Source organism: Megascapheus bottae, chromosome 1 (assembly GCF_031878675.1).
Source record: "Megascapheus bottae isolate mThoBot1 chromosome 1, mThoBot2.hap1, whole genome shotgun sequence".
In the NCBI taxonomy this organism is placed as follows: domain Eukaryota; kingdom Metazoa; phylum Chordata; class Mammalia; order Rodentia; family Geomyidae; genus Megascapheus; species Megascapheus bottae.
The window spans coordinates 103,171,386-103,184,922 of NC_143509.1; the positions used below are offsets into that span (position 1 = coordinate 103,171,386).

At 48.2% G+C, this 13,537-nt stretch overlaps 1 protein-coding gene across 2 annotated transcripts in view; it reads left to right on the top strand.

Annotated features, from left to right (window-relative positions):
- The window catches only part of Abcg1 (ATP binding cassette subfamily G member 1), a 44,320-nt gene that overhangs the window by 983 nt on the left and 29,800 nt on the right, over window positions 1-13,537 (top strand). For both annotated transcript variants that reach the window (XM_090349649.1, XM_090349658.1), the window contains exon 2: window positions 5,420-5,663. In XM_090349649.1, coding sequence (XP_090205775.1) covers window positions 5,420-5,663 — 244 coding nt within the window. The remainder of the gene's footprint in view (window positions 1-5,419; window positions 5,664-13,537) is intronic.

The window sequence follows — 13,537 nt, forward strand, 5'->3', positions numbered from 1 at the left end:
CCTTGTGCGCATGCTCTGCTGTGACACCCGCATCCTCCGATTCCAAACAGGTTACTGTAGCGCCTACCGGGAGGCGGTCGTTACGTAACGGCCCGCGTGGAGGGGGCCGGGGGCCGGGACCCCGCGGCCAGCCCCAGCCCTGCGGCGGGTGGAGGGCAGGGCTCATCTTTCCCCTTGTCCAGTTGTACATTTGGATAGCGTTGGGGATTTTTCCCCCCTGTACTTAGGTGTATACTTGGTATTCCTAAGTGTTGCTGGCAGAGGAACATGAATATTATGGATGTGTGTGACAGCTAGAGGAAGCGTGGGATTTTCTAGGCACTGAAGTGCTTTAGAGTCTGCGTGCTTGGGGACTTAAGAGTCCTTTCCGAGAGGCACAGGTGACCTGTACGTGCAGAGAATCAGAACATTTTTAGATATAGGTTTTTCCATACTGATTTTCTTGTTTAAGGTAATGGTTTGACGCAGCCTCACATGGAGATTGCTAATGCTCATTTCGGGTCAGCGGGGGATATTTTTTTTTTTCTCCCTGAAAGCCTATAACTTTTTGTTTAAAATCTTCTGTCTGCAGCCAGACCACCTGGACCACACCCATCTTGTCTGATCTTGCAGCCAGGCAGCGATCTTGAAACCACACTCAGTACCTGATTTTACTGGGACTAGATATCAACCAGGATGCCAGGTGCTCCTGGATTCATAGATACACAAGTTTAAAAGCTTTGTTTCAGGGCTTGGGGTGTGCCTCAAGTGATAGCTTTCCTAGCAAGCTCAGGGTCCTGAGTTCAAACTCCAGTACCATCCATTAATAATAATAATAATAATAATAATAATAATAATAATAAAAGTTCTATTCAAGTTACAAAGAGCCCTTGAGAAGTTCCCAGCATCCTGGGTTTTGCTTTTCCCTCACTTTCCTGCTCTGAGGAGTGCCCCATGCTGGTGGAGTGAGCTGAGCTAGGAAAGGGCTGGAGTTTGGGGGGGCAGCTGGAGTTCCCAGGCTTGGGGAGGCACATGTGGGTTAGGTGTTCTCAGTGAGATAGGGTGTTTGAAGCCTGGGGTATTCTGAGCTGCCATTTGCGTGCAGCCTACCCTTTGAGCTAGGCTTGGGGAGTGACACTTCGGCCACTTTTCCTGTGAACAGTCACCATGAGAGTTACAGGTCAGTGCCGTGTCCTGTGATGTGTCCAGGAGAGCAGGATGTGCCGTCAGTGTGGGTACCAGGGGTTGTAGTAACGAAGCAGAGAAGAACCGCAAGCCACAGTTTTCCCCTTTCTTCCCTACTCAGAGTGCTGAGTAAGGAAGTATGCATCTGAGTGGAGAGGGCCTACACTGGCATCTCCCAGACTGGCATTCACACCGGACTCACTGGAAAACATTCTCATAGGGTCACAAGCACGGTCCCAGTTGGGTCTCCCCTGTGTATGACCCGCACTTCTTAGCGGCTATATACCAGGAAATAATTTACTGCCATTTGCCTGTATTCTGCAGTGTGTGTGTGTGTGTGTGTGTGTGTGTGAACGTGTGTACGTGTGTACGTGTGTAGATGAGCACGTGTGTCAAAGTCTCGGGAACCTAGGATAAACAGTGTGGACTAGGTGTTTGTTTTATTTTTAATGAGCTCAGGAGGCCATGCAAAAGCTTGCAGTAACCTACATTGCTAGCAATTCTCATCCAAACAGAACTGTTTCCAGAGAGCTGGTCTACTTTGGAGTGACTGTATTAATTGGGTGAGGCCACTGGGCACTGGTGCAGGAGGTAGGGCTGTGCGTTGCTGTGTGGGTGGGTGTCCTCAGTTCCTCAGTCTGATGTGGATTTGCATGTAACCCTTGGCCCATGTGCAGTATGTGGAACTAAGCAGGACTCAGTTTTGCCAGGATGCAGCAGGGCCTGAAAGCCAGCTGAGACTTGGAAACTATGGCGAGCTGGACCCCAGTCTGGCCACCCCTCAAGTGTCACAGGCAGGAGTAATGTCCGCTCTTCGCCCTGTGTTAGTACTGTGGAGATGGTAGGAACGCCACCTCTTCAGGCAGGAGTTCAAGGCCAGCTGTTGTCAACAAATTGGCAGTGTCTGTGGTTCACAGTCACTTACCTACAATGCGCAGGACAGCATTCCTTAATACGCCCCAACCTAAGCACCTGACTCTGTTGCTCTCAATCACTCGATCACTCCCGAATCAATTGAGTCACCTGGCTCTGTCCTCCAGGCCTGGGCCTGATTAGCCTCCCCATCCCCCACATCTCACAGGTTTTAGCTGTGTTTCCAGATCTGGACCTGACACCCTCTGTGTGGGGGTCCTCCCAGGTTCCCCACTGGCCTCTGGTAAAGTCGGAGCCTTCTCTGAGTTTCGAGGCTCTTCTCCATTTGGGCCCTCTTGGTATCTCTAATTTCATTGTGCATCCATGCCCCCTGCCTCTTCCTCTCTTTCCCCACTCACACTTTGTCCTGAGCTCTGAAGTGTGCTCAGAGGCTCCAGGGTGCCTCACCCTACCCTAGCTGCCTGTTTTCTTACCGGAGGCTCAGTATTGAGCTTGTAGATGAAGCCAAATGGCCTTGTCTGGCTGACCGGTCTGCTGATTGAATGTGTGTGGTGACAAGAAGGCTTGGAGAATAGGAAAGTCCTGACCTGGACCTGCTGGGTGGTATTTATCACGACTGGGGGATGGCCATTCAGCAGCTGTGTTTCTGTGGATTTCCTCTGGAAGGAAGGAAGGGCGAACAGGAAGACAGGCAGACTGACAGACTGACTGTTTTTTTCTGGGTTTCCTCTGGGTTGCACACCTGTAGTAGTTGCCTTAGGAGAGGGATGGTAATCTCTTAAGAGCTGGAGCCCTCAAACTGAGAGAAGTTGCCCAGTCATTTTTTCCAGGCCTTTCCTGGGTTGGAGGGAAGCCTGCAGCAGATTCTGGCCTGGAACCTGCACATGGGCATTTTGGTTTAGGTGGTAAGATGAGGATGGGGTGAACATGAACTCCTGCCTTGGCTGCATTGCTCCTCTGTTTTGTAGGGGACCCTGCCCCGTCCCAAAGCTAGGCTGAACCTGGTGCTTTGATTATAAACACATAACACCTTGGGCCCCAAAGGACAAGGGGAAAGGCTAGGTGCTGCTCTGAGGGCTTCTGGGCTGCAGGTGGACATTTCTGCTGAGGTCCAGGGCCAGTGAGTCAGGGTACAGTGTCCCCTTCAAGAGGCTCAGCTTCGTGGGTCTTGTACTCCAGGACAAATACAGACCTGTCACTTCCCATGGGGACTGTGAGCCTTCCTGTGCTGTGTTGACGTTTCACACAGCACACATGCGCAGTGCCCACAGCACATCATGCTGAATTCCACAGCGTTTTACTCTGTACCTTTCTCTTTAGTCACACAGATGAGTCAGTGACAAGTTTTGATTTGGTGAAGGTTTCAGAGGTAGGAGATGCCTAAGAGTTGTGCACACACGTGTGTGTTTTGGAGACAGTACTGGGGTTTCAACTCAGGGCCTTGCTTTTGCTAGACAGGGGTTTTTCCACTTGCTACAATTCGCAGCCCCCCTACCCTCCTGCAACCTTTTTGCTTTAGTTATTTTCAGATGTTCTAAGGCTGAGGACTGGCCTTAGAACAGAATCATACCATTTAATCCTCTCTTCCCCCTCCTCCCCCTCCCCATTCTCCCCCTTCTTCTCCTCCTCCATCCCTCCTCCTCTTCTTCCTTCTCTTCTTCCTCCTCCTTCTCCTCCTCCTTCTCCTTCTCCTTCTTCTTCTTCTGTTGGTCATGGGACTTGAACTCTGGGCTTGGGCACTGTCCCTGAGCTCAAGGCTACCACTTAATCCACAACATCACTTCTGTTTTTTTGTGGTTAATTGGAGAGTCTCACAGACTTCAGTGCCCAGTCTGGCTTTGAACCACTACCCTCATATCTCTGCTCCCTGAGTAGCTAGGATTACAGGCCTGAGCCACCGGTTCCCAGCCTCTCTGTAACTTCTAAAATGCAAAACTACTTTTTCCATTCCATTCAGAATTCCTCTTCCAACCTCATATTTGTATTTGAAGTCTTCAAGTTTAGAGGTAGACTTTGGAGCCCTTAAGTAGCATAATGGCACACATGCCAGCTCTCCTCCAGTTCAGTTCCATGCCCTCAAGGGGACATCGCTAGGGATTGTGGGGATTTTTTGATGGACCATCCTTTTTGGATGGTTTTTAGTTGGAGTTTTTCAATAAAAGAATAATACGTGCCATAAATATCAAGCAAACACATAGGTAAGAAACCTGGAAAGAAGCTCTCCCATGTGCAACAAATGACAGCAGCAGTGTCTCCTGCCCTGTGGGCAGTCAGAGGATCCCAGGTGGTCTGGCATGGTGAGGACAGATTTCCCTGTGCTGCAGACTCTGCATCATGGCAGAGTATTGCAGAAGGCTTGAACTTCTGGCATCGTAGGACAGTCTCTTGCTTTAGGAGACAGCTGGAAAAGTTCAGCATAGAGTTTGTGTCTCAGGGTTCCACTGTGTTTAGAGGCCCCTGCATTCATTGATTGGTTAGAGTTGCCAAGCTATTAGAAAAAGCATATTCCTTTCTTTGCATAAATGAGTTTGAGGCTTGGATCATCTGCTATAGTTTAAGTCCCCATAGAAGCTGTAAAGCCCCAAGCCAAAGCTTGGGGCTCAGGGTGTGGCTTAATGGTGGAAAGTTTGCTGAGCTTGGTTCTAGCCCCAGTGACTGCAAAAGAAAAGCAGAAAAAAATGCTAGCTACAAACATTAGGTGCTCCTGTGATGAGCTGGGAACCTCAATGTTTTTGTCATTTATTATTTAAATCTCCTCTCCTCCCTTTGATTTTAGGCTTTTGAAATTGTGCCTTAGTTTCCTTGTCTGCATAGTAGAAAAAAAAATGTTCTCAACTCCCTCAGTGCTATAGTGAAGACAACAGGGTGAGGGACTTGGAAAATGGCAAAGAGGAAGACCAACTCCAGGGTGGGGTGGGGCTTACTGTCTTGTAACATTACCAGGCAGTCCACATAATACACACAGAGCTCCTTTTTACAGGACATTTTCAGTTACATGTGTCTTAGGAACCACGTCTGTCTTTAAGGATTTTATGCGTGGACCATAAAGAGAGAGAACTTTCCATGGTGACCAAGTGACTCATGTATTGTTGTCTCATGGTTTGATTTTATGAGTGCAAAGTAAGTCCTATAGGCCAGTTTATTATTTTTGTCTCCAGTATCTTTTTTACTAGAGGGAAAAGTGGCCATTGGACGTGACAAGTCCCACAGGGGACAGTCCCTTTCCTCCCCTCCACAGCTCCAGTCCTCTGTAAAACGTGTCCCTATTAATAATCGATGCTTGAGCCAAGTGGCCAGTTGATGATATTTTCCCTCTCCATGCTATTGTTTTTCCTCTCCATGTGGCAATAACATACTGTGTCGCTCTGGCCTTGTTTTCTAGAATGCCAGCAGTTACTCTGCAGCAATGACAGAGCCCAAGTCCGTGTGCGTCTCGGTGGATGAGGTAGTATCCAGTGGCATGGAGGAGGCGGAGACGGACCTTCTAAATGGACATTTAAAGAAAGTGGACAACAACCTCACAGAGGCCCAGCGCTTCTCCTCTCTGCCCCGGAGGGCAGCAGTGAACATTGAATTCAAGGACCTATCCTACTCGGTTCCTGAAGGCCCATGGTGGAGGAAGAAAGGTAGGTGGGATGCTGCCTTGCTGGGGGAGCGGGGAGAAGCCTGTGGAGGAAGCAGAGGGGTGTCTGGGGGAAATCTGGGTCTGGAAGCTGGGTGTCAGGGCTGTCTCAGACTGTGTCTTTAGTTCTTTGGGTCTAACTTCTCACCTGTGAAATGGGTGGCATGCATGGGATGAACTCTGAAATTCTGTGCTATTGTTAGATGGCCAGAGTCCTGCCTGGGAGATACTCAGGACCACAAGTACCACTGATTTGTTTTATTTTATTTTTTTAGATTTTGGACTGTTTGTACACTTGTACTATAATATCTTGGGGATGGGACCCAAGTATAAATATAACTTACATATGTATTTCACATTTATCTAACTTACACACATGGCCTGCAGGTCAATTTATGTCATATTTTTAGGGTACCTGACATTTGGTTGTGTTGAGATTTTGGAGCATTTCGGATTCCCCATGTCCAGACAAGAGCTGATGTCCAGGCAGCGTAAACTGTTTCATGCAGATCACCCATGCGTGCCGTGCAGCTTCTGGCCTGTACCGAGCGGTCCTCATTGGGGGATACTGTATGGTAGTTTATGTCAGTCTTTCAAGATGCAGCTGTTTCTCTAACATTCATTCAGAGCTAAACAGAAAGCTGAAGTGTTAAATAAAACCAGGGATCTGAGATAGCCTGGTCAGTTTTATTTGATGAGTTGGACAGACTCTTGGGCGGGTGTTCTTGGTGAGTTGTTATAAAGAAAACTGTGTGATTTTAAGGGAGGGGTGGAGCTTAAGTCACCTCAGGGCTAGGACTGGCTTTCCAGCCTCATCTGCTTCTCTTGTGGATGTTATTCTGTATCTCCCTCTGCTCCACAAGAGTGGAGCTGTCCTGCAGTGGAGGCGCTGGACAGAATGGGAGACATCAAGAAACACCAGGCTTTGGTTTCTTTTTGGAAATCCAAAAGGAACTTTTGACAACCAAAGTGACAAGTGCCACTGGAAGACTTTTTTTTCTCCCTCTCTCGATTTGTATCCAGTCTTGGCCCTTTTTTCTTTTGTTGAATAAAACCATTGAAGACTCTTTACTTTTCATTTTCATCTTTTCTCTTCTTACTTTTTGTTTTGTTTTTTTGCCTTCCCGAAGGGAAGTCTCTGAGTTTATTGGCCTGAGCGGTTAGGCATTGGTTATAAACACACTTTTGGCACCTAGATAGACTAATTCCTGAGCCCCGGAAACCCAGTGCTTGCTGGATGATTCTGCCTGTGTTTGCACAACCAGGAACCCATCTGCCATTTCCAGGGGCTGATTGTGTGGTCCTGTTATCTGATACTTGTATTTTCAGAGCATGTCAACCTGTTTTGTTAAGAAAGAAAGTCTGTACTAGGCTCAGGTTTGGGCCCATTCTCTGAACCCCGCTGGAATTTCAACATAAGGACACAACCTTTTCCTTTTCAGTCGTATATTTTTACAGAAAAATATACCAAGTGGGGTTGTTTATGTAGGCAAACTATGGCAGACCTGTGAGAGACAGAGAGGTTTCTGCCCGTCCCTCTGCCATGTGTGGCCTTCCTGATATCATGGGGGCCTCTGGGATGAAGATGGCTTACGAGGCTCGAAAATCTGGGAGCATCTTGGTTTGCAACCTACACGAAAGCCTGGCTAATGTTGGCAGGTATCAAGCGTCACCATATGTCTACCCTGGTTCTCTAACTGTGAAATGGGCCACACTCACCATCAAACTCAGCTGATAGGAGATGACTTTCTTTTGTTTTTGTTTCCGGTGCTGAAATTCTGAGCTTTGAGCCTGGTAGGTTGCTTCTACCATGGAGCTACATCCCCAGTCCAGGCAATGGCTTCTTAGTGAGGCAGAGCCACAAGTGTTCATTCTTGTCCGTCTTCATGGAAGCCCAGCCAGGTAGTCACAAAGTAGACACTTGACCTGAAGTAACCTCTCAGACGGCGGAGGAACTGGAAATGGGCCCTGTGGGACTTGCCTGTGACTCAGATGGTAAAGGATGGCAGAGGTAGTCAGCCTGGCGTGTCTCAGTTGTTAGTTGTTCAACCAGCGAGGCGTGATTTGGTGCCTGACTTCTTCCCCAGTTCTCTTCTTCCTCTACAACAGAAGCTCCAGGATGTGCCTTCTTTCTCTTTCCGGGTCCTCCCATGTACCCTTTGCTCCTGGGGCCTATAGTTCAGAATCCACATGGTTTACCCTCCAGCATGAACTCAAGGTTAGAAATAATTGCTCATCTTCCTTTCAGTGAGTAGAAAGGAAAGGGAGGCCAGGGGCCTTTCCAGGCTCCCAGCCAAGGGAGAGGCAGGCTGGGGCCCATCCAGTGGCCATGCTTAGCTTAGCGCTGAACCCCAAGGGGCTGCCTGGTCCAAGCAGCAGACTGGGCTCTTGCCTGCAGGCTCCAGTGCCTGCGGGACTGTCCAGGTTGGCCACAGCCAGGGAAGCCTAGAGTTTTTCCTGCTGCAGGAGACTCATCCAGAGCCCTTCCCCATGTCACTGCTCAGTCATCACCCCTGTGCTCGGTGCTGCACCCTGTCCCCAGCTCAGAGTCACTTCCAGAATGAGAAATGAAGCCTACTTTGGGCTGGGCCCGTCCCCGGGGCTGTCCAGACTGGAGGACTCCTTTACCTTCTCCCTCAGGCCGCCGCCTCTGCCTCTACTCATGCTTGACCACAAATTCTGTTTCCTTTGTCACCCCCACATGGGTTCTTCCTTTTCCTGTTGTTGTTCTTTGCATGGCTGCTGACCCTTTCAGGTCCCATGCCTCCCCCCACCTCCTCCTGTGGGCCAGGCAGTGATTAGGTGAACCCAGAGGTTCGTCTGCTTTCCTCATGACGATGATTTTAGGTTGGCTTCACATCTGTGTAGTTCCAAGGTGACCCCCACACAGGAGCAGCTCCCCTCCTGCTGTCCCCGATGTTTTGCTATCTGTATCAAGTTCTTTTCAGCTTTTCAAGTCCAACTTGAGGTATGGGGCTGGCCGTGGTTGCTACCCCTGGGCTGGATGCTGCCCCCACTCGGAGTGGAGCTGGAGGTCTGGGAGGGGAGGGGTCTTCTCAGCACTGTGGTCCAGCACTATGCTCAGGTTTTGGTGAAGGAAATAGGAATCCAGGAGCAGAAGATTTGCTCAAGGTCGGGGTCAAAACCAAGACCCAGCCACCACTGGCTATTATGAAGATACTAGTCCACCAGAGAAGGGTTTCCACAGTGTTCTTCCTGGAACAAGGTGGAGTAGCACTCTTGACATAACGCTGAGCCACCCTGGGCTTTGTGATACAATCCCAGGATGAATGCCTACATAATTATCTTAAGAAAGCTGGCAAAGCCCACCTTCACCCTCCTTAGAAGAAAGGGGATGAGGCAGTCAGAGTAATAGTTTTAAGGAGAGACGAGACTGATATTTTTTAATATGTTTTATTGTAATGTATAGAAGGGTTACAGTTATATTTGCCAGATTGAGGGTACATTACTTCTCATACATTGATACCCCTTCTCATGTTTTTGTCCCCATTTCCCTCTCTCCACCCCCTCCTAATCATCTTGTTTTCCCTCCTTCTCTTTCCTATTTCAAATAAACAAATGTATATACAATATACCAGGTAATATAGTCAGATACTGTAACAATATGAGATTAACCAAAGGGCAACAGAAGAGAAGAGAAAAGACAGTACATTAAGAATAGCCATCACATAATATAAAGCTCTTGTTTCCATATCCTGGAGGTCCTTTCATTTAGCCTTATCCTGTACGGCCTTCTGTATCTAGGTTTTGAGCTATTGTAGTCCTCTGCTAGGAGAGTCCTAGGTGTGTACTAATTATTACAAATGAGGGAAACCATTTAGCCTATGTTCCTTTGGGTCTGGCTTACTTCACTTAATAAGATTTTTTCCAAGTCTTTTCATTTCCTTACAAATGGGACGATGAGACTGATTCTTTAACATTGACAATTACTCAGCACTGACCATGGCATTTTATAAAACAGCTATTTTCAATTGTAGTTACAGTTTCACCATATGATTAATGATGTCTTTGGAGGAAAAACCAGATCATATAATAGATTCCTGGTAGAGAACATAATTGTGAAAGGAGCCATTCTCCGGAGGAAAAGTCACACCCCAAGGAAAATTTTAACAGCTTCTGATACAGTAATTATACTCCCCCAAGGAATCCGCTCACGTAGCCCAGGTTGATGGACTCACAATTTGGAACAAAATCATTGCCCGTGACACACAGAGCCTGTTGTGTTGGCGGGCCTCTGGGGGCAGCAGCTTCCTGATTACTCCCTATCACTCCTTTTTTTTTTTTTTTTCCTGTGCCAGTATCAGGGCTTGAATTCAGGATCTGGGCATGCAATCCCTTGGCCAATGAGAGTCTCACGGACATTCCTGCTTGGACTGTGGTCACCTCTTAGCCTCCTGAATAGCTAAGACTATAGGTATGAGCCGACTGCTGCCTAGTTTCCGTTACCCCTCATGAAGGCTCTCTGTCTGTCCTACAAGGCATTATGCTGCTGACACTATAGGACCTCATTAAGAAGAGAACGTGCCAGACTGAACTCTTAGAGGATGGCGACATGGGGGCTTGTGCAGAGGTAGCAGTGAGCCCAGACCAGAGGCCACTGTCATTCGGACATCACTGGCTCCTGTCACAAGTACTTGTGGGCCTCTGTGCTTACTCTGTCCCAAGCTCACCAGAACCCTTTCCGCAGTAGTCAAGGTGAATTAGCCCGTTGGCTCCATTTCCTTGGCCCCACAGGCTGATTCGGAAGAGATTCTGCCATAGAACATGATGGTATGAAGTCTCAACACACTCCTAGGTCGTAGCGGTGGGAACTGGAACTGGAAACCAGGCCAGCCATGGTCAGTTACCCAGGAGCCTCATGGCGCAAACCCCGAGGGGACTCTGCACTTCCACACAGGGATGCAATGACTAGAGGCTGCCTTGGTCACTCTCCTTTTCCTTTCCATTGGCCTGCTTGTCTGCGCTTACCCTCCGCCACTGGTAAAGATGCATAGCAGACTCCCCACTCGGTTGGAGAAACACTCCTGTCCTCCTTAGCAGCGAAGGAAACCGGTGGTCAGGCATGCGACCCAGAGGCAACTCTTAGAAATTGAATACACCTCCCCAAAATACCTTGGGTGCCATTCCAGTTGCACCTGGAGCTTGAGAGCCTTTTCTTTACTATTCTTCATTGTTTTCACATGCCTTAGAGAGAACGCCACCTCCCAGTCTGCAACCCAACACTCCCGCTGCACCCTTGCCAGAACCCAGGAAGGAGTTAAGCACTTTAAGTAGCACCCAATGCCAATACTCTGATTGGTTTGTTTCTTAAGATCTAAAGGATGCCTTTTGAACACCGTTCTCAAATTAGAGTGCTTTCTCTTAATTTCCATCACTATTTCACCAAGCCTCTCCTCCCAGGTTGGCTAAAATGAATGGAATATGCCATTAATGAATCCCTTTCAGGAATTCCATCAGAAGACTGGATTCCAACCAAGTGCTGGGGCTTGTTCCGACTGCAGTAGGAACAGGAAGCCCAGAGAAGGCAGGCTACAGGGCTCTGCAGTACTGTGGTAGGTTCTCTGGCAGAATACTTGGCTTCAAAGGGGGAATTATGGTCCCCTGAGTAAAGACTCACTTTTGGGCTTCTTGGTGACTGTATGCTAACAGGATTTTCTTGCGGATCCAAAACAAAATGGCTTTGAAGGCTGTCTTTTAGAGCAGGGTGGTAGCTCCCACCTACCTGCAAAGATTCCTTGTTTGGGACTAGGGTGTTTCTAAGTAGAGCCCAAGGTGATTTCAGAGGACTCAAGGCTTCCTTTCTTTGCCATTAGGGCCAGTTCTTTGCTTCTCCACATCTGGTAATTCTCAGATACACATGGGGAAGCCACTTGTTCAGAGAGCCTGAAGGTAGCACCTGCATGATGAGGTGGGAGAACCTGCCTTAGTGACCCCAGAAAAGGCTTTGAAATAGTATGGATCACCAACTCTCACAAGCTCAGGGGAGACAGGGCATGGGTTCCATGCTTGCTGGTTACAGGGATCCTCAGCATCCAGGGTTCTGACTCAGTCAGCTCCTTTCCCTAGAGCACACTGAATCTCCCAGATCAAGGCTGTGTGTTTCTAAAGCACTGGGTCCTCAGGGGCCACAGCTTCTTCTGGTGTGGGACTGCCTCTTCTCTGATCGGTAAGCTCTTTCTTCTGGCATGCCATCACATTGCTGGGAGTGCTCTGCTCTTGGCCATCTGGCCACTGAAGAGCCACTCTGATGGCTCAGTGTGTGTTTCTGCCCCTGGTGCACTTTCCAGAGACATTTTTGCTTGCCATGCCTGCTTTCTCCAGCATAGCCAGTGTGCGCCTGCCAGCCCGCCTTTCGCACCTCAAAAACAGGTTCAGGAAAACTTCACATTCTCCAATTGAAATCTTCCCTTTAATCCAGAATCTGATCCTTAAATTCAAGAAATAAACACAGGTGACACTTTATGGAACATGAAACCATTTCTTTTGTTTATAAACTGGCAGGGGAAAAAAAAAGTGTAGTAACCACACACCTGTTCCTTGTGAGTTCAGTTCTAGAATCAACAGATGGGCTTAATTAAGGAACAATGGCAACCACATGGCTCAGCTGCACTGTATTTAGAAAGACCACCAGTTTTGTCACAAAGCCACAGTCTCTGATTGATGCTTACTGATGAGATCTGCAATGTGCTGAGGAAAGCTTGCCCTCAAATCAAGCATATCTGATGCAGGTATTTGGACTCAAGGCAGATGTCTGATACACCTGCCAAACGCTTCACTCATCTTACTTGACTAGCAGCCCATGGCTTCACTTCCCACAGTACCAGCTCTGTTTTAGTCACCTTTATGCTGTGGAGAGAATGGCATCCGTTTCAAGAATAAGACATGCCAGGCAGACTTCAAGGCTGTGATTAGGACAAGCTGAGACTTATCTTTTGAGTTCAAATCTTGGAGCAAGCAGAGACCTTCATTGCCTTCTGTGACTCCCACACAGAGAGCAAGCCCTCTTATACCATCTTGGCCGCAGAATAGTTCAGTCTCCAGGAACAGAGAATCCTGAGAACAAGGTTTGCACAATGCTACTTCTTAGAAAATGCTTGTGAGCTGAAATCTGGACTTACACAGTGCTCCCTAACAAGCCTCAGTTCTGTTTTCTGGACCTGTGCAAACAAGTTATCTTGGTGTTGAAATGAGCCCATAAATTGAGGGGCACCGGGGTGAGGCCTAAGCACAACACAATAACCGAGTCGGTGGAATCCAGGGCTGCCTCGAGAGGAGCATGGAGTAGACTTGAGAGATCAAAGTCATGCTTTCAATGGTACTGGGTGGGGGGAGGTGGTGAGAGAGATTCCCTTCCAGAAGATTCTTCCTCTTGAATTGTAAACTGGTAGGGGTAGAGCTCGATGGAAGAGCAGCCTGTGAGTCACCTTTCTGTTCCTGTGCTGTCTGATGGCAGCTTGCTACCATCTACCCAAAAGTCCCTAGCCATGGGGTTTCTCAGTTATATTTCCCCTTCTGTGTCTCTGGAGAGAAGTGTTTGGGTTTTTGTTTTGTTTTTAATTAAAAATAACTGATTTTTGTTTTTGCTAGTCTTGGGGCTTGAACTCAGGGCCTGGGCACTGTCCTTGGGACACTTTTTGAGCAAGGCTAGTGTGCTGCCATTTGAGCCACAGCCACAGTATGTGGTACTGAGGAACTGAACCCAGGGCTTCCTGCATGCTAGGCGAGCACTCTACCACTAGGCCACATTCCCGCCCCAAATAACTGATGCTTACTGATCAAAAGCTGTTGCTTTGGCGTAGTGTCTCAAATGCTTAGGGGAGCCTCAGGTGTGCATACCATGCAGAAGGAACCACCTTT